Here is a 21,474-nt window from a genome sequence, read left to right as displayed (position 1 = left end):
CTGGAGCCTCTTTCACAAGGGAACCTTCACCTACCGTGTCACAGAGCTCAGCTTATTTTCAGCACAGCCCAAGGAGCCATGCAGCAACTCTACAAGATTTAAAGGCAAGTTCTTAGCTGCCCTTGTTCCTGCAGGTGCTCCTACCCATACCTTGTCCCAGGAAAGCTTGGAAAAGTGGTGTTAGGTAACATTATCAGAAATAGGAAACCTTTTTGTTTCCCAGAATGTGTAAATATTTAAAAAGAACACTGGAAAAGAGCCACATTTTTATTTTTTTTTAACAACAGAATGAAATACAGCTTCATTCCATAAATAGTATTAGCAGCAAACCCTCCTGTCACTCTAGGTGGTAAAAGGTTTACAGCACAAGAAGTCACAGATACTGTAAACGCTGATCATCTGTAAGCCTCTGCCTTACTGAGTCTGTACAGTCTTTACCTCTTCACCTGCCTTCATGTTCTAGGGAACTAGATTGAAAAGAGGCAGTAACTGTTCCCCAAAAGCCAGCATGTTGATGTTACATAGTTGGGTAATTGCTTTGGCTGCAAATAGCCATTTCACTGGCTTTTTTTAACCACAGCTCTTACTAGACAGCCCCCTGGCCAGTGACAGACTTTGTGCCAACTACATCTTTCAGTTAGAAAGAAAGATTCATCAACTGCCACCCCTGGTTTTATTCTGTTTGCTTTACTTACTGTCTTGGCTTTGGCAGTTAAAGACAGTTGGCTTACAGGTCACTGCTGTCACTTGACTACATCTCTGGTTTGTGGCTCTTAAAGGTCTATGCAAGGTGTGACATATATCCCAGCAGAGGATGGATTCATCCGAGTGATTTGGAAACCACATATGCACAGCGTGTGTGGAAAAAATCTCCTTGCCTCGTATTTCCTTCTTAGTAGCTCCTCGCTTGTGCATCCAGGAGCTGTTCTCATTCAGTGTTTTGGCTACAGAGTTTACTAAGCGATGGTGGTGTGGAGACCAAACAGAAGACAATTCCATGTTTGTCATAAGCTGTTGACTGAGAAAACAAGGAAAAGTTGTTTTTTCCCTTCCCCAGTTGTAACATCCAAGAAAATTTCCTCGCTCTTCATTTGTGGCCAGAGAGGGCATCACCTGTTGAATAGACTCCATTGTTAATCCTACAGTCTTCAGTCCTCACTGAATCTATTAATTCCTCCTCTGAATCCTCTTCCTCTTCCTCCTCTGGGGCTGACAGGCTGGATGTGGGGCCTTTACATATTTTTAAATGGCGAGTGAGGTGGTATTTGGTTAGATAAGCCTTGGAGCATTTTTCACAGACATAGTCCCTCTTTCCTTCATGTGAATTGAGATGCTTCTTCAAATGGTTTGTCCTCAGAAACAGCTTGTCACACTTGGGGCATTTGATCTGCCGTTCTCTGCAAGACATGAAAAAGTTAGTTTGCTCCTGCCTTAAGGCTGCTGATCCCCTATGAAGTAGTGGAGTGATGGCGACAGAGGAGAAGCAGACCAGAAACAAGAGCACTGTTACATCACTGAAGTGCAACTACTGATCAGTTTTCTTTCATACAGTGTGTACACAAAGTCCCACTTCCCCCTCCCCAGCATCACTGGCAAAAGCCTAGCTCTTTGGCTTAACCATTAGCTTGCAACTGTTCTGATGTAGAAATTCTTTCTTCCTTAATTTATCAAGGGGTTGGTTTGGTCAGGGTTTATTTAAAATAAGAAATACCAAGCTCTGGTTAAGCTCCATGTTTTGGCAAGGGCAGAGATGTTGCCATGGTGGAAATCTCAGAACCCCTCTTTCCACCTGGCATAAATGGGGGTGGGGAAAGAAAAATCAATGCAGAACAGAAAGCTAAGTGTTAACAACCCTCTGTGAAAGCTAAGCAGAAGCTTGCCAGACTGCAGCAGTCATTCTGTAGCTGACTGCAAAATGCCTCACAGCAGTAGTGCTTCTGCCTCGGGCTGTAAGAACAAGCAGCAGCGCAAGTCTTTCTGTCTGTCTACCTCTCCTGCTCATGCTAGCTGCACAATGGTGTCTCCTAGGCAGCATGACAGAAGCAGCAATTGATTTCAAGTCAGTACAAGAACCAGATGCTGAAAAGAAAATAGGCAGAGGGAGTAGCTTTGGGCAAGCAGCATTTATGGGAAGGCCTCAGATTAGGAGAAATTAAAACAGGATGGAGAGATTCTCAGCGCAAAAGTTAAAACTGGACCTAGCTGCGGGCCTGGGCAAGACCTGTAGGTAACTGGAGGACCTAGGAGTGAGGATCTGCCCTAACCATGGGCATCTCCCTGCAGGAAAAGCAGGTTACTCAAGTGCATGAACGAGACCAACAGAAAGGAAAGATCTGGGAACAGCTGCACCTTTCCTCTGGCACAAACTGAGAGGAGGGAGACTTCATTAACAAGCTCCTTGGTGAGAACAGCATTGAGGAATTTATGATTCTTCACAGTCACACTGGGACATCTAAACAATTCTCAGCAGAGAATAACCCCCTCTCCAAAATGATGTGATGAACACTCCAGAATGCCATTTCACAAGGCAAGGTGCACACCCAAAATTTATGGTGCCATTAAAATGTTGCCAGGGCAATTGCTAGAACAGGGCAACTTCAGCCAGGAATTTGTCCAGACTGACTTCTCTCTCATTTTGGGGAATGACCCTCTACTCCCATGGCCAAGGCCAAACTGTTTGCAAACTGGAGCTTCCCCCCCGGGTTGTACAGCTCCATTATTTACAGCGCTGGCCAGCCCAGCAGGTGCCGTGAGCTCACTTACTGCGTGTGTGTGAGCACGTGCTGCTTGAGGTCCTGCCTCCGCATGAAGAGCTTCTCGCAGTAATCGCACTTGAGATTCTTCTCGCCGGTGTGGATGACCATGTGCGACTCCAGGTGAGCCTTCTGCGTGAACGACTTGTCACACAGGCTGCAGCGGTAGTTCTTCTGACCTAGGGTGCAAACGGACACCCACAAGCTGACAGGCAGTGCTCCAAAAACGACAGCAGGGACTCGAGCCTGACCGCTTCTGAAAAGTAACATTCTGCCTGCTCTCTGAACAGGAATCACAGAATCGGTCTGGTTGGAAAAGACCTCTACAATCATTGAGTCCAACCAGCAACCTAACACCGCCATGGCCCTTAAATCACAGCCATGTGTTTCATCAACACCTCCAGGGATGGTGACTCCACCACCCCCCTGAATAACTTATTCCAATGCCTGACCACTCCTGCAGGAAAGATGGTTTCCTAATATCCAACCTAAACCTCCCCTGGCACAATTTCAGGCTGTTTCATGCCATCACCTGGTACTAGAGAGAACGACTAACCCCACCTTGCTACAACTTCCTTTCAGGTAGCTGTAGAGAGGAATGAGGTCTCCCCTCGGCCTTCTCTTCTCTAGGCTAAACAATCCCAGTTCCCCCAGCTATTCTCCTAAGTCTTGTTCTCTAGGCCTTTCACCAGCTTTGCCCTTCTCTGAACATGCTCCAGCACAGCAATGTCCTTCTTGTAGTGAGGGGCCCAAAACTGAACAGAGTATTCCTCCTGCAGTTCCTCTAGACTCAGCATAAAGACCTACCTAGTTAATAGTCTACTTTTAGCTATGCTTTTGCATCGACTTAATCTCATTGTTCCCAAAGCTTTTCATCCTCTACCCTGTGCCCCCAAGCAAAAAAATCTACTTCATACAACTATTTTTAACCACTGATTCCTTTGTGTGTTGCTCAGTTCTGTATTTTGCCTTCTAAACAACACCTTTCATTCCTCTTCCTCCAGTGTTTGTGGTCAGTCGGCCTTCCCTGGAAGATAAGACTTTCTGCTTCTTGTCTACACCCACTGTGCCTCCCTGTTCTGCGTATGAAAACAGCACCAGCAGACTTGGAAATTTTCCAGCAGAGAGATTCAGGCAAACAATAAGACCAGGCTTATCCAAGAGGAATTCTTGAATAAAAACAATTTTATCTTCCTTTTTAATAGTAACCATGGTAGCCATCTAGCTACTGTACATTAGCACAGCTCCACCTCCGCTCATTTCCCACAGGAACTGTATCTGATGCCTTCCTGGAGCCCAACCACACTTGATCACTGCACTACCTTTGTTTAGAAAAACAACTTCTCTTATCTAACACACACACAGGTAAAAAGCTCACTGGCTTTTTGACAGCTTCTATGTTTTGGCCCATTTTTTCACTTACCTGTAGTTCTTCCATTATTCTTTGCCAGATATGGTTCAGGGTCCCTGCACACCACTAAATTCAGTCTAAAATGGACTACCACTTGCATCAGAGAGCATTTTGTGGTCTTATATACTACATTTGTACTTCATAGTTTATTAAAACTCATCACTGCTGAGCCCACAGCTTTCTTGGTTTGACTCAAGTGCACTGAATTCCCAGTTTTATTCCCTTTCCAGCTTTGACATTTGCATTCTGTGATTCCCAATAGCTATTTCAACCTTATTGGAGATGTTCCCCATCCTGTCCTCACTCTTGGTTGAATCCATACCTTTTCTGGTTTTCTCTCCTCTTACACAGTTGAAAAATCTTTCACTATTGCGGTTTCCCTAAAAAGGTCACTTTCATTGATTGGCTAGAACTTCTCCCTTTATTCCTCAAAGCTTCTAATGATAGCCAAATGCCCACAGAAGGCAATGGCATGTTCAGATGTGTGACAGAAACCCACATCAGTCTGATCACACAGTCGTCAATTTCAGTCTTGTCCCATTTCCTTCAGATGGAAAACAATTCAAGTATGAAGGCAGGGAAGTATCTCAGCCATGTATTTAAGTGGACAACTGCCTACATTAGAAGCTCTCAAAACCAATGGAACCTTTTTTTACCATAGCTGCTAGCACTGGATCATTTTCTGTCTCCCAGACAAAGATTAACACGTCTTCCTAACTGTAATCAACTTCAACTCATCAAATATTCTTTTGGACACGGCACAGTAAGTCAGAACACAGGTCTCTGTACTGTTCTGTGAGCACCCACACCACTGAACACAGCACAGTCCTATCCCACACCAACTAGCATCCTCTCAGGCAGCGCCTCCACACTAGCTAGGGTCAGCACGGACTACAAATCATTCCTATGGTCAGATTTAGACTGGACACAAAGAAGGTGTTTTTACAGTAAGGGTGGTAAGACACTGAAACAGGCTGCCCAGAGAAGTTGTGGATGCCCCATGGCTGGAAGAATTTGATGTCAGATTGGACAGGGCTTTGAATAACCTCGTCTAGTGAAAGATGTCCCTGCCCAAGGATGATTTTTAAAGGTCCCTTTCAGCTCAAAACGTTCTACAATTCTAAGAGTTTACATTTAGGGACACAAGCTATGCCCTGCCAACTGGCCAAGGAATCAGAACAGGTCCTGCCCCAATGTTTTTCTAGCACAGGCACTTCTATAAAGTGCTCAACCCTTACCTGTGTGGATCTTGAGGTGTGTCCGTAGGTTGCTAGGATCACTGAAAGCTTTGCTGCAGAAATCACACTTGTGTGGCTTCATGCCCATATGCCCCATGAAGTGAACATGGAGCTTGGAAGGGGAGATGAAAGCCTGGGGGCACATGGAGCACTTCCACTTCCTTTCCTTGCTGTGGCCTGGCCCATGGCTGCTGCTGTGCCCCTGGCTGGGGAGGTGGTTATGAATATGGCTGCTCAGATGGGCCTTGAAGTCAGCATAGGAGGCACACTCCTTTCCGCAGTGGCAGATGTGTACATCTGGATGTTCGGGGACACCTTTGGCACAAAAGCATCACTTTTAATGAGGCACAGCAATGCCCAACAGAGCATGATCATGATCCACATTAACACTGTCTTTGGTAGCAAAGGCAGATGCAGAGAGACTTTCACCCTTTCAGCTCTGGTGCTTCCTTTTCAGCTTCAAAGGTAAGCCAGTTCAATGTTGAGGGCAGAACTAACCTTGTAATGGTTTTAAACACAGCTCTACCAAACTTAAAATTCTGACAGCCAAAGGTGGGCGAAGATAGGAACATCTTCCATAGCAAAGCTGCCTTAGCACCAGATGGATGGAGAGAAGGAAAACAACCCTTTTTCTATGAAACTGCCATCTTCTACTCCTGATCAGTGGAACTAGACAGTGAAATCTTTCTTTCAAACAACAAGCACTACTGTAGTCTTGAAACATTAAGAGGAAACTGTGATGTGCACCACCAGGAGCTGAGAAAGCACGTGATGCACTCCCAAGTCACAGTGCCCAGAGATGGCACTGAAATGGAATTCCAACTAAGTACTACTCCCTGCAAAGCCAACAAAGATGAACACACACACACACACTTACCAAGCTGTCGTGCATAGTCACGACTGTAATAAAAGAGAAGCTCATGTTCAGGTGGGATGTCCCGAGAGGTGCAAAAGTAGATTTTTCCATCATGAGGGTAAGCTACCAGGTTCTGCTCTTCCCGGTTCCTGTAGCAATAATGAGAGTTAAAATCCCTCCAGAAAGAAAGGCTTTGAAAATAGCAGAAATTAACTCCTATAAATAGTTAATGAGAGAAGCTCAGTGCTTGTCAGCACATAAAAATGTTTGTGTCTGTCAGTTCTGTGCTTTGTTAAAGGAAAGTAAAGGAAAACTGGACCTTGAAGAACCCATCTGCTCCACTGAACAATACATTTTTCTCACTACTGTGGTATCTTGCTGAGAAAACTATCAATAGGCATTGAAGTGGGCTGAGAATTTCTCTTAAGAAACTACACATACATTTTTCATATTAAACCTTCTTAAGAAATAGAGGACATACGGGAGAAATAAATACCATTACAGTCTTAAAGTGAAATTATCTTCAAAAATAACTCTTGAAAAGCATTTTCAGAATGTGATAATTCACCTTCTGAAGCTGTATCTTACATGTTTGTTTCCAGGATCTGAAACCAGCAAAAGCTCTGCCCCACTTCAGTAGGAGATCAAGCATTACTGTATTCACTCTTGCATAGGGGAGCACTGAAATGCTCTGCAGGGGAAACCTAATTTGTGTTACAGAGCTATAGGAAAGGTTAAGCTTTCTCAGTGGACCATGTATGGAGCAATTCTGAAGCCAGTCTGGATATTTTTCACTGCAGGCTCCAGTTACAGTCAGCTGTAAGAGCTTGGAACTTGCCCAAAATAACACAGGGACACTTTGTTAAAAAGTATTAAAATTAAAAAGACAATCAACATCATCATTATTAATGCATTCAAAAGGAACAGGATGGAGGGAAGGCAATAACAAGCTAATAAACAGTAAGCTTATATAAAACTAATCTGGTTTAAAGCTTTAGATCAAGAAAACCAAAGATGCTGTCAGGCTTGGGGCTGTCTTACTACAGCATGCATACTGGTTCTCCTAAACATTCTGCACTGGGTGCTCTGTTTCATTCTCCCCACCAGTCCAAGATGTCTAAATAACTCCTGAGCACCCTTTAGTCCTGAGGTCGTTACCCATCTGTGCAGTCAGTGCAGCAGTGTACATTCTCCAGCACAGCCTCCTAGGAGCCTGCAGCTCAGACTTCAAGCTACTTAACTCAATACAGGTGGTTCTCACCTGGCTTTGCGTACAAACATCATCCAGTTACATTCGTTTTCATCAGTTGTAATGATGCAGAACTCCAGGACACCATTGTGATAGATCTACCAGGAAAAACAAACACAGTCTTAGGACAAAGCACAGCAACAAAAAAAAGAAAGCCAGCTTATTTCTTTAAGGGAGGATGTGTTTCTAGAACAAGCCAGGAGGACTCCATTTCTATTGCCAAGACCACAGCCCTGTTCTTACTCCTCACCTTCCCCTTCACGTAGAAATCCTGAAGTCTCTGCTACCCAGAAGCCTAGAGAAACTGTTCATCAACATCTTTCCCACACTTCACCTTTAGCTCCCAGCAGAAATGCATTTGGCTGCTTTTCTTACAAGCCAAGTCTTGTGAATAATATCTGGGCAAACAGCACATGTTTTATTTATATAGACCAATTTAACTTTCTGAACATGAAATGATGTGAAAAAGAAAGCTTTAAAGCAGCTTTCCTAAAACAAATCATTCATCACCTGGGGGAACTTTCAATAAACAATGATACAAACCAAACAAACAACAGCTGCCTAGTAATGTATACACAACCTCTGCTGTAGCTCTATACAAATACTGGAAACCATATATAGCCCTTTACAAGAATATGCATTAAGGAAGCTCACTGTACTTCAGGATTGACTATCACTATACTACATGGTGGTACTTACATATTTCCCCTCACTACAAGAAGAATACTGAGGTGCTGGATTGTTTTCCAGAGAAAGGCAACAAAGCTAGTGGAGGGTCTAGAGTACAAATCTTAAAATAGAGTGGCAGAGGAAACTCAGCCTGGAAAAAATGAGGTTCTCTATAACTACCTGAAAGGAGGTTACAGCAAGGTGGGTATCAGTCTCTTCTGCTTAGTAACAGTAACAGGACAAGAAGAAATGGCCTCAAGTTGTACCAGGGGACGTTTAGGTTGGATATAAGCAAAACTTTCTTCACTGAAAGGGTTGTCAAGCATTGGAACAGGCTGTCCAGGAAGCAGTGAAGTGACCATCCCTGGAAGTATTTAAAAGATGTGTAATGTGCTGAGTGACATAATTTAGTGATGACAGAGTTTAGTAGGGACACAGAGCTGTTGGAGCAAGTCAGCCCTTGGATCATCTTTGTGGCCCTGCTCTGGAACAGCTCTGCTATGAGGATAGGCTGAAGAAGCTGGGATTGTTCAACCTAGAGAAGAGAAGCTTCTGGGGTGACTCTATAGCTGCCTTCCAATACCTGAAGGGATCCTACAAGTAAGCAGAAGAGGGACTTTCCATAAGGGTGTCTAGCAATAGGACAAGAGGGAATGCTGTTAAGCTGAAAGAGAGAAGGTTTAAACTGGACCTTAAGAAGTTCTTCAGCAGAAGGGTAGTGAGATTCTGCAATAGGTTGCTCAGGGAAATTGTGGATGCATCCTCCCTGGAGGTATTCAAGTCAGGTCAGATGAGGCCCTGAGCAGCCAAATCTGGTTGAGAGGTGTCCCTGCCCACAGCAGAGAGGTTGGAGTAGATGCTCGCTAAGGTGCCTTCCAACCTAGGCCAGTCTGTGATTCTATGACTTGGTAGCACTAGGTTAACAGTTGGCTTTGATGATCTTAGAGGTCTCTTCCAATTAAATTCTATGATTCTACGGTACAGAGGTTTGCTATGCTGATATTTAAACAAACCGCATTAACTGTGCCTTTTGGCAAGGATGATGTGTTGTGCTGTGGCTTTCACCAGATACAGAACTTAAAACCAGTCACTGACATTTCTCTTCCAATATTGCAAGTTTGATATCCTGAGTTATTTGCAGTGTGCCCAATGCTAGAGCTATTTTAAATGTTCAGTGCCTAGGTAGGAAACACTTAACAGAAGACTCATCAGTGAGCACTCCACATGAACAAATGTGGGCATGTGTTGTACTGTGTGCCCTTCCTCTACTCAGAGGCTTGTTATGTTGAAGGCCTATGCAGAAATGGTTTAAATCCACATAGGGTAGTAAAACAACTTCATTTTAAGGGAAACCAAGGACCCTTGAGGATCCAGAGCCCACTGATGGAGTGAGATTCCCGAAACCTGTTCCACATGGCATCAATTAGATTTAACATGACAGCAAAGACAGAGCTGTAAGTTTATCAATCACTGAGTGCATTGAAGAGTGATGATTTCATTGTAGACACTGCGAGCCATAATATCCACTGACCTTCCAGATGTGACTAGCTGCTTTGTCTGTCCAGTCAGCCACTTCCAGAGAATGGCTCTGCTGCCCAATCAAAGGTCCAAAACAAGTCCTTACAGGAATGGTTTCTCGTGCCCACACACCTATCAGCAGAAGACCAAAATCTGCAGAAATCAATTAATTAACTAATCATACATAACAAAAAGTAGGAGGTTTACGAGATAACGCTCCATGGGTGATATCTAGCCATAAGATCATCAAAGCTTCTACTTCACAATAAAACACATCTAAGGCAGAGACAAGAACCACCACCACCACATGACGCTGTTTGGGAGCCGCTTTGTTGCAATTACAAATATTTGTTTGTCAGAAGCAGGTAATTTACTTTTCAGTGAGCTATAATGCAAGGTAGCCACCTGTACCAGTTAAAATTTTCGTGGCACGCACTTTCTGCAGAAGCAGAAAATACTTAGTTTCAGTAACTACATTTTGCCTACCTAATCCCCAGGAATTTCCAGAATTGTTGCTGGGCATTGTTAAACAGCTTCTGCATTTCTCCCCAGAGGCAGCTGTATTTCTGTCATGGGCAGAGGGATTCCTGCATGTATATTATTTATTATTAAACATTTATATATATACACACACAGAGGTGTACATGGATACACTGAATAGCTGTAAGGAATAAACTGGGAACTACTGCAGCTTGAAAAGAACAGATGTAATCTACTCTCAACAAGCAGCATCACAAAGCAAGCCAATAATCACATTCTTCTCTAGCCTTCAGATCCTTAAGGTATTGCACTGTACTCTTCAATTTCCAGATGACAGTGGCGTGAAACATTGTAACAAGGTCCACATCCAATGACAAGGTCACAGTCTACATGCCAAATGTAAATCGAGAGGGGGGAAAAAAGAGGCACTCAGGATCAATACTCCAATTAGCATCCAGAAGACCCACTGGTAGCAAATGAAGCTGATGAATGAGCAGACAGAAATCTTCTCCATTATTTCTAACTGTAGTCTTCCCCCAGACTGCAATTGCTGTAAAGTTCTCTTATCAAAACTGTATCTCAGCTGTTTAGCACATGGTAAAAATCAACACCAGTTCAGTAATACTCTGTGGCAGCACTCTCAGGGTCTGTCTAGTAACAGCAGTAACCAGAGGATAAGAAGCTCTTGCACTCTGTAAGCCAGAGTGATTACAGAAGAGGGAACCACCTCTCTGTTGCACTATCCCTTTACCACATTTAAATCTCCGTGGTTTTGGACTTCAGGTTGTTGAGCACATTTTAAATCACTGTACGGAAATATAGAGTCATCTGCTTCTTACCTGCTTCGGCTCCCATGATAGACTGTCGGAGCATGAGCTGCTTAGGCAGAGAAAGCCTGGCTCTGCTCTCTATTGGGGTGTCAGGGACAAAGGTGACAGGCCCATGATCTGGGCAGTCTGATGGATATGCCTTGTCACATAGTGTGCACCCTGGAGACAGAGGAAGCAACAACAGGGATTCAAAATATGCAACAGCCCCAATGTTGCAGCCAGATCTCTACCAAAGCACTTCAGTCGAGCTCCCGCGGAAGGCTGCTTGTATCCAGTTTAACTTGGCTGCTGTACCAGCTTTGATTCAGGAAATGAAAATGAATCACATTATCACGGTCAGGGGGGCATTAATGTACATCTCACTGTTTCTATACAATTCAGATCAAACGCTAGGATCTCCACCTGCCTTCCTGATAGGTAAATTAATCGCCAACACTCTGCATTATCTCTGCAGGGGCAAACAAACACTGGGACAGAGTTCATCAAAACTACTGCAAAACATATTGCAGTTTCCCCAGAGACTGGTAGTAATGCTGATGATGAAAGAGCCATTTTCTCTCTGATCATAAGTGAAATGACCTTCACTGGCAGAAAAATCCAAGCCATACCAAATATTTTGGTATACTTTTGAAATTTAGCAATTATGCTTTTGGTTTGGTTATGCTTTTGAAATCTACCAGGAACCAAAGAGTTTTCTTGCACTTAGAACTTCAAGAATCTTCACAGAAAGGGACAATAAGGTCTTCTAAAAAATTTCCAGTTTGAATCTATAAATCCCCTTATCTTCATTTAACTTCAGACATGTGCAGATCTTCACAGCGGCAAAAGCCTGACCTCACTGCTGCTTCTGAAGGGCCAACTGCAATCACTACATATAGCATACATCTATAGGATGCCAGACAATAGAACAAAACAAAAAAATCCAATAATTAGTAGCATTATTTCACTGACCTGTCATTTAGCATAGGTACTGCTGAAAATAAACCTCTGAAAGTCTTTGGTCTAGTACATCTGGGAGAAAGAACAGCAAAAAATGATCTCATCTAGAAAAACTGTCTCATTTTAATTCTTTAAAAATGGAGCAACTGGCATCTACTCAGCAACCACCCTCCTCTTAAATCATTCTTCTGAAGAATTATGCTCAGCTAATTAAGCAAGATCTCCACAAAGACCTTCCTTGGCTTCTTGATGGCCCAGCTCTGGAATAAAATACAGAACGTGGCATAAACAGCAGCTCCACTATCACTTGTTTAGACAGATTTCTAGGGGACTCCCTTTATACATCAGGATACCAGAATGTGACCTCATACAAAGTACAGTTGGAGCAACTACACAATTGCAGATAGGAAGGTACTCAGAAAATTATTAGGAAGAGCCTATGTAAGCATTATTTCATGTACACAGATGACATGGAAGATCACAGCAATGACAGTCAGAGAAATACCATTTGGAACATGTGGTTTTAAGCACTGTCTAGCAGACACTAGTCTGTGGACTAACCCTAAAAAGAGGCAAAGAGAAAGAAAAGCAAGTTCAAGTCATGTGGCTCTTCTGCTTGGAAAGGTTTCAGAATTCCTACATTTTCAAGAAGCTGAAAATAAAACAAAGCCCTTCATCCTACAGGAAGTGAAAGATATCATTTCCTTTCCATTACTATCCTTGTCAAATAGTGAAAACCAAAAAACAACAAAAACAAAGCCACCACCAAAAAAACCCAAACAACTGAACAAAACCAAAACCCGATCAACCAAACCAAACAAAGCCCCAAAACAAATAAAAGAAACCAAAGCAACCAAACCAAACAAAACCCCCAAATCAACCCAGTAATTACTTCTCTGATTTGAGTACCCGGAACTGTAAGCAAAGAAGAGCACACACAAAACATTTAGGGCTGCAGAAACAGCATATTTTTTAAACTCCTGGTTATGAACAATGTAAAAGGCTTCAGAAAATGGCCCTGATTCCTGCTTTTTCAGTGAGGAAAAACTCCCAAGAATTTCTAAAACAGCTCCTCCTCCTTGCTTTAACCTGTCTGGACACAAATTCATGTTTTACTCAGAAGTTTAAAAGCCACAATGGAAAGTTAAAAGTTAACCCTCCCCAAGTTAAAGATTTGTTTTGCAAATCACATGAAAGAACTGGGCATGCAAAAGCCATTATTACACCCTACTAATGGGGAGCATCACAGGGGAAACAGCTCAGAACTATTTCAGTGTAGTGACAGTAAGCTGGCACATCAAATCTCATGTAGATGAATAAGTTGGATATCATAGTATTTTTATCATAATTTGTTCAACATTCTATAGATGTTTCTAAGAACCTCTTAGTGCATCAACTGTGAAGCTACTCCTCACGGAGTTGTAAAATCATCACAGTTCTACATCCACCAATTGGTTTTATGTCATAGAATAAAAGTTCCAATTTGAATGCATGAGTGGACACTTTACACTGAACTACACCTCTCCCACTGCTAAACAAGGCATTATTTCTTTCTATTGCTTCAAAAAATGTTCTGCAGGCAAAGCTTATTAAAAGGTTCTGACAGCTACTGGGCCAGATATTATGCAATAGCAGGGCTCAGCAATGCTACCACAACAAGTAAAACCCAAATTGTAAGCCAGCCTTACACTGTAAGGCATTCTGCATTCAACCTCTGTCTCAGAAAATGAGAACTTCACATCCTTGAACATCACTCCCTGAATGATGACAAGATTAAGAAAGTTCAATGTCCAGTCCTCCTGTCTTACTGGAGGAGTAACTACCATCTGGACTGAAGTCCTCAGAACAACTAGAAATATTCGAAGTTTCCCTTCCTCTCTAGTGCCTTTTCCAGCAGGTCTCAATGAGAACATTTTAATAGGATTCTTTACAGTTTGCAAAAATCACATGATATCATACTCAAAAATTATATCCATTTGATGAAATGAGCAAAAAGAGGCATTTGTGATGTGACTTTAAAAATCCTTGCAAAGGATAAAATCAGCACATCTGCAAAAGGTGAGAGGCTCATACAGAACCACAAGGCAGCACAGGAGATGGAATCGAAGAATGACACTAAAACACCCTATTATGTCTACTTCCAATTAGTGCCATTTCAGCATGGTTAATCTGCCACTGCAGATATAGCCTATCTTTCATGGACTTGCTAAACAACTAAGTTCCTTTCACCAGAAATCTACAAGACTAGCAGCAAGAGTTCTGTCATCCCACAGCTACATAACAAATCCAGACAAAGCAGGAAATGCTCACTTACATATGGTAAATAAGGTTGCCATGTTCTCTTTGTTCGAGTTGGAATCTTCCATTTGCAGAGAGGATGGTACGAAGGCAAGATTGTCTGCAGACACATCCACGTGACTTGGCCCCATGGCTACTTCCTGATTTATGGAAGACACTGCCACCGGCTCAAGGCTGAGGCCCACTTCGTGCAAGGCTACCGAGTCCAGGGAAGCCAGGTTGTGTGAGGTAGAGAGTGCCACGCTCACGGAGTTGGTGCTCATGGCCACAGTATGAATGGAGTCATTTAGTGTGCTGTCCGATATTCCTGTCACACGCCCGGCAATGTGGTCGGGCTCCATGACAACAGGAAGTTCCAAAGTGCTACCATGAATGGGAATGACACTGCCGTGTCCCACAGCGTCCGACGTCAAATTACTCCCTACTGCGTCTACGGCTAAAGGCTCGTGGCTCCGGGAGCCACTGGGGATCTGTGAATGATCACCAGCTACATCATCCATTGTAAGCTCCTCTGTCATTCCATCAGTAGAGATGGGGCTGGTTACCCTTGAAACACTCTCCATAGTGATTGTAGTATCCAGAGCTACCTCATGGCTGTCACTAGGATGCAGATTTTGAGTGCCATGTGTGTTCACTGTGCGAGAGTCCATGGAGACAATCCCTGCTTCCAGCCCTACAGTTCCACTGGACTGGTAGGGATCTAGGGCTGACGGATTGCTGGAGACTGACAATGCTGGATTGCTATCAACATTCATAGTGTTGGGATGGATGTACTGAGGAGGAGGTCTGTCAGCCAAGTAAGACAAGATACCTGGCAGAATAAGAGGGAGAAGGACAGAAGAGTGAGATGACATCAGTTTTCAAACAAAAATACCCCATCATTGCAGCACAGTATATTAAGACCTAAATCCTTGAAGAAGCAATCTTTACATTACAATTAAAATCCACTAACTTTAATGCTCATGTCAAAGTACCATTTGATAACAAATAGCTTTCAACCAACAAAGCAAGTCTCCAGTTCTTTGTCATGCCCTGAACAGCCAAGTTTCCAGCAGCATTTAACCTAGGCTCTCCACTACAAAGACTGAATTATATTTTAGGTATTTTCCATTCTCAAGAAATAGCTCACAAAGGATGAAGGACTACTAGTGGAATCTAACATTTGATAGTCTTTGCTAGGAGAAGTAGAAACAGTCCTCCAGTTCTCAGGTATTTAAGATTTAACAATGACTATTACTTACTTTAGTACTAAATGACACAACTGTCCACCTTGGAGATCATGAACTGCAGTTCTGAAGGACTAAGATGAGACCTTTTGAAAGTATCATGAGTCATCTGCTCTCTTGCCTTACATAAAAAGTATGGTACTTCTAAAACAACAGCTCAGTTAAATTTAAATCAGAAACACAAACATCTTTTCTGCTAGTTCTGGAAAGCTGCTCCACATGAACAACCTTGGAAATTAATATATAAAGAAACACTAACCTGTATTTACATGCTATCAACTTCTCTTATTGAACAAAGCTGCAAAAATATTACAAAATCTTCAGCAGAAACCCATCAGCACATTCAAGTAAACAGGACTTCCAGATAGACTTTGCAGATTCTGCAAGATCTGGCTCAGAATGTTTCTTTTTGGCCTTGACCCCTACAAACAATTCATTCTGTAAAGGTTTTTAATTTAAACATGTGCTTTTTTACAAGGACTCGTGCATGGATACTCTTTCTGCAGCAAAATCCCACTAAAAATGGCTATGCAAAGAAACAGGCAACTGAATTTAAGCAGCTGCATCTTCTGCATACAATGCTGCCTTGTCGCCTGAACAAAGAGGATCCTTGAAGGTAGTAAAATGATAGATGGATGAACCCCTATGAAATTCCAGACTAAACATCAGAGTCTTGGTGTGTTCCTATGTGATCTGCTTTAAGTGATCCTGCTCTGGCAGTGGGGTTGGACTCAACGATCTTTAGAGGTCCCTTCCAACCCCTACCATTCTGTGATTCTGTGACTAGAAACAAAGCAACCCCACATTTCTGCATAAGTTGTTCAATTTCAGAAGAATGGCAAATACTTTGGGTTCACAAATGCAGTGTTTCCTCCTCTGCTCTATGCCCACAAAACGGGCAGGCATGGAATGCAGTAAGAACTCCTATGTAGTTGGCAAAGTTCAGCCACTAGTCCACAGGTAGTTGGATGAGATCTGGGGTGCTGTAATTCTGTTTCTAACCCTTTTTGAAACAGCACTGCTCACTGCTGACCCTGAATCTAATTCCTCCTACCATGTCAATCTAAGCTCTGAGGACTATATTTAAAGCTGGAATTTCTGTGTCTTCATATATTAGCATGTAAACGTACACATTTATACTCTAAAATACATGAAAGAGAAATCAAGATAGAAATCAGTATGTTAGGCCTTTGGAAATCCACCTTGAACAAAAAACTATGCCATGGGCTATATGGGTGGGAAAGAACCCAAACTCCTCAGCTGATGGCTTGTTCTTTTGAGCTTTGAACTACGGCAACCTACTATTATGCACATATTCAGTACTGCTTCAGACTACAGGAGAAAATAAAAAAGGAAAAAAAGAAGTCACTTTCAGATTACAAGCCATTTGAGATAAAAGCCAGGCAAGCTTTGTTTTCTGTTAATCTTAAAACAAACTAAGAGGAGGAGAGATCAGATGTTTGGCTTAAGTAGAAAACATCCTGCAATTCTCTTCACACATGAGTATAGCAACAGAAACTGGAAAATAAAGATGTGTAAATGGCACAAGAGACTCCAGAAAAACTCAGGGAATTCACAGCTCTACAAAACAATTGGTCCTAGAATCACAGAACTTGCTTGCCTCATGGTATAAGCAGGTGGCTCTTAAAATAATGTCTCTCTCTGGTCCTATCCATCAGCTTCAGACCACTTACCAGGTAGAATGTGTCTGAAATAGCTGCTCTCCAGGTGAGGGTATGGTGGTGGAGGTAGGGTGTAGTTTCTCTCTGGTATACCACACATCACTCCTCGATCCCCAATACCCATTGGGAGCATCAGAGACAGAGCAGAGGGCAAAGAACTCAAGGAGGGGCCCAAGTTTGGAATTGCAACAGGCAAGCCTGCAAAATAAAATACTTGTTTAAATTAAATGTAACTACTTGAGCTTATGAACGTGCAAGGTAACAAAGGCGTTACTAATTCCTCTGGAGCTCCTTATGGATGTACCATGTGGTACTGTCACAGTAAAGTGACAAACTTCAAAGAAAGGATCACAGTTATCCCAGTACTGAGAGACAAGCTTGAATGTGGCTAGAGCTTTTCAGGCACATTACGTAGGGCCTGTTTGTACTTCCCAACTGTAATGGACTTTTCTGTGAAGTCTACTGAGAAAAGGAGCTATGAAAAGAGTTTTGCTTTACAGGTGAAAAAATCATTGTTTTCACCTGAGTGAAGATACACATGGATGGAGACAGATTTGCAGCTACCTTTCATATTTCAAAAGATTCTGCTACCACTCACCCATCCACCCACAGTGCAAACCACCCCATTAGAACAAAATGAGACTCCCATTAAGGCATAAGCCTAGTAAACACACATCATTTTTGCTTTGCCCACACAAGCAATGGTTTGTGGTCTACCCTTCCCCAGTTCTACATCACTTCATTACCTGCTAAATCATGACTTGCTATGACAGCAAACACCGCTACCCAGTTACAAATGCTCCTAAGACAGTAATACACAATGAAGTACTCTTTGTGGGAGCTTTCCCCTTTACCTGGTGCTGGTATGGCGTTGTGAGTGGGTGACGCTGCCAATCCCAAGTGACTCCCTGAGACCGGCAGGGCATTGCTTACAGAGGATGAGGTCAGCTGGTCCATCCCTACAGGACTCAAGTTCATTTCATTCATTCTGGGGCCAGGGAACAGAGAAAGGAAGGGAAAAAGAAACAGAAGCAAGAGTATTCCAGATTACTGACCATAATGTGGCAAAAAAGGACCGAGCAAACAAACTCAAATTCAGATATTGACAAGTAAAAACTCTACCTTAGAAAGCTAAGCATAAAGCATATCAGCCACTCATAGTGATTACATCATGATTAATACATACTGATATTAAATACCAATAACCAGGATCAAAAAGCTAGTTCAAAAAGACAAATCAGATCGTTTATAACTTGATGTTCAAAACCCAAAGCCTCACTCCTTGTAGTCAAAGCCACTGTGATTAAAGTATTGTGAATGCCGATCAATTTGCAAACTGAATGTTACGATTACTCAGACAACAACATCTAATTTATATTTCATGACTTCTGGACACAATACTCATGTTCAAAAACCAAAGTCAGGGGAGAGGAGGGAGAAGGATCACTTAAAACTGGTAATGGACACAAAACCTCTAATTCACTAACAGTTTGAACCAGACCAATAGTGACAAGTGTCACTCCTGCAAAACAGCCACTGTATAGTTTTAACAGGCTGTTTCAGTCTGGTTTTGCAGACATGGCACTTGCTCCTGTGACATTAAAAACTATCCCTGTGGACAACATGTTATTTCACAGTGAGCAATTAGTGCCTCTTGAGAACCTGCACTTCCCAAGCTACACAAGTAGGTGCACAGCACCAGTGAGCAACCCAAATCCCCAGCCCTAAGAGAAATCGCACCAGCTCAGGGCACATCCATAATCTGGGGTCTCAAACTGTCCTTGCAGCCTGAACCAGTCCACGGGGATGAGGATGTCAAAGAGCTGTAAGCGCCAGCATGTCAACAACTTCGCAAGCTCTGCCACCACGCAACTCCTTCCCGCACCTCAGCTCTTATCAGCAGTTCGAGGGACCAAAACACCCGCTGTGCCCACAGTGGTCACAATCACGGCAACAAGACCAACAAGACCTCCACGCTGATCCAGGCCTCTTATAAGCCCTTTGTAAGCAGCAGGCCTGATCTCTGCAGTAGTGAGAGAGAGCAGGAGCTTGGATTGCCACTCCAGTAAGGAAAGCTACCATTTACCCTGAAATAAAGGCCGAATACACAAAACCCTCGCAAGTTAGCCCTAAGGTCTGTGCCGCCGACTTTCATCTTGCTTCTGCCCAGTTTTCGCATGAAGTCCTCTCCTACTCTTGTCAGTCGCCCCGCTCGCCTCCAGAGCTTTGCAGGGACGGTGCCGAGGGGTCTGGCTTACACGGCCGGGCAGCGGATATCCCGGCCCGGTCCGAACGGCTGTTGAGTGGCGGTACCCGGAGGAGAGATCCACCACCCCCGCTCCGGGACTAACGGGTAGCGAAGCACCGGGGCCAAGCCTCGGGGCCTGCGGGGAGCCGCTGAACGCTTCACGGACCCCGACCCCTGCTCGCCCCTTGCCCACTCGGCCGGGGTACCAGCCGCCGTCGCAAGGCCCGAGGTGGCCGTCCCTCGCTCCGCCTGGCCGCAGTTCTGCCCACCTCCCGGGTCTCCCGGCCCCGGCAGACGCGAGGGCGCTTACCTGGGGTGCATGGGCCCGGCGCCGGGGCGGGGCCTCTCCCGCCGGCGGAGCGGTCCACGGCCGCAGCCGCATCAGGGCCCTCAGCTCTAGTCCGCCGCCGCCCCTTGGGCAGGCGCCTGCCCCTAGCCACAGCCCAGCCACAACCACCACCAGCACTGCCGCTGCCACCGCCTCATGGGCGGGACCCCGGGAGGCGCGGGTCCGGCCGCGGGCGGGAGAGGGCGGAGGAGGAGGCGGGAGAGGGAGGCGGTGGCGGTGATGGCGGCAGCGGTGGCAGGAGGGGGACGGGGGCCGCTTCCGCTGCCGTGCGCCACATCCAGGAAACGGCGCCACCGCCCCGGGGCTTGGCCACTTTCCCGCCTGGTGCTGCCGCCGGCTGTGTCCGTGTCGGGCCCTGCTCTGAGTGCCGAGGCAGGCCACGCTGACGCGGAGAGGCCCGCCTGGCGGTTCTGATGGAGGACCCTTCCCGGTTCCATGTCAGGCCAAGACATCTCTGGCTGCCTGGCAGCCACCTGCCCGCCACAGCCAAGCCTCTCAGGCAGCCGCTGCAGGGCTCGGTATCCGCCGCCGTGCTGGAGGCTAGGGCCGGCCCACCTTCGAAGAACCTCGGCAGCATTTCAGATGTTTTCACTGCCACCTACCCGACTTATTTCCAGCGTCGTTGGTGCTGCTGGGGTGAGGGAGCGGGCCTGAGAGCTCCGTTGTCACTCCAGCCCTACGGCGGCAGCCCTGGCTTGGTCGGCTGACCAAAAGCTCTTGTCTGTGGTTCACATGCTGCCTCTTCCAGAAGGGTGCGATGCTTGCTAAGGTTTTCCATGTGATAAGCTTAGCTATCTCACTGCCTTTTCATTACACCCTTACATGTGCTGCCCTTAAGAGGGTTGTGTTTCATGTCCTCCAGTACCATGGGAGCGTATGTGCTCATCTACCTTCTGGACGTTGACTTGTTCAATTACCTGTGATGTATGGCTTGTATGTGTAATTCTGGCAAGGGATGCATTGCAAAAGAATCTCTTGATGTGTGTGAGCAGTTTTGTAGCTTCTTTTGTCTGTGATGTGGATGTTCATCACATTAGCTGCTCAAATCAATCTACAAGTTCTTTAAGTGCTGAGGTGAACAGCTGTTTCCTGAAATACCACAATGTGCTTCTGTAATTTGATCATGCCTGACACTTAAACCATGCTTCATTAAATGAGACATCCCTCGATACGATGTCTGCACAGGAGGAAGCTTAATGGTATATTTCTGCCCACTACCTTTTGATCTCAAGAGCCTAAATGAAGGATCTGGAAGGATCATTTCACATTCAGTGCAAACCCATCAGTTCTAGGTATGGAAACATGCTCTCCTCATTTAGCTTTAGCTGTCAGAAACCCAGACAGAAAGCTAGTTCTTCAGGCTTGCTCTGTAGCTGAAAGAGAAATCCTGAGATAGGTGCCTGAGTGTGAGAATTCCCTTTGGAGCGGTTTCTCTTTGTCTATGGCCTGTAACTGGGACCCACATAATTAGTTTAGTCTAAATATGTAACTTCTAAAGGGCTGCATATAGGTGAAATAAATCCAGGTCCCTGTCATTTGTGACCAAGAGAATGACCTCATTATCACATATCCCACAACCTCTCCTATTCTCCACTAAGCCAGATAATCCTTACTCTAACCATGAATAAGTGTGTCTGAATTGGCCTACAAGCATTATTTTGTCAAGTCAAGAAAGAGCTCATCAGGTCCACAGGTTTTTAGGGAGTGCTAAGCTTGACTGAAGGGTTT

At 44.4% G+C, this 21,474-nt stretch overlaps 1 protein-coding gene across 2 annotated transcripts; it reads right to left on the bottom strand.

The window, feature by feature from the left end:
* Positions 1–253: 253 nt before the first annotated feature.
* On the bottom strand, positions 254–20,027 carry PRDM4 (PR/SET domain 4). 2 transcript variants are annotated; one of them, XM_064155380.1, is made up of 11 exons: positions 19,708–20,027; positions 18,004–18,137; positions 17,162–17,347; positions 14,258–15,052; positions 11,014–11,163; positions 9,708–9,847; positions 7,520–7,605; positions 6,280–6,407; positions 5,403–5,717; positions 2,764–2,932; positions 254–1,397 (listed from the first exon to the last, which is right to left on the bottom strand). In XM_064155380.1, the coding sequence occupies exons 1-11, from the start codon at positions 19,716–19,718 to the stop codon at positions 1,088–1,090; spliced, it is 2,424 nt and encodes an 807-aa protein (XP_064011450.1). In that variant the 5' UTR covers positions 19,719–20,027; the 3' UTR covers positions 254–1,087. The 2 variants fall into 2 exon arrangements, with proteins under 2 accessions (XP_064011450.1, XP_064011451.1); XM_064155381.1 differs by having other exon boundaries at positions 9,708–9,826; positions 19,708–20,008.
* Positions 20,028–21,474: the final 1,447 nt, after the last annotated feature.

Source organism: Pogoniulus pusillus, chromosome 15 (genome assembly GCF_015220805.1).
Source record: "Pogoniulus pusillus isolate bPogPus1 chromosome 15, bPogPus1.pri, whole genome shotgun sequence".
NCBI classification, from domain to species: Eukaryota; Metazoa; Chordata; class Aves; order Piciformes; family Lybiidae; genus Pogoniulus; species Pogoniulus pusillus.
The sequence above is the reverse complement of the archived record's forward strand: the minus strand, read 5'-3'. Positions and strand labels throughout refer to the sequence as shown.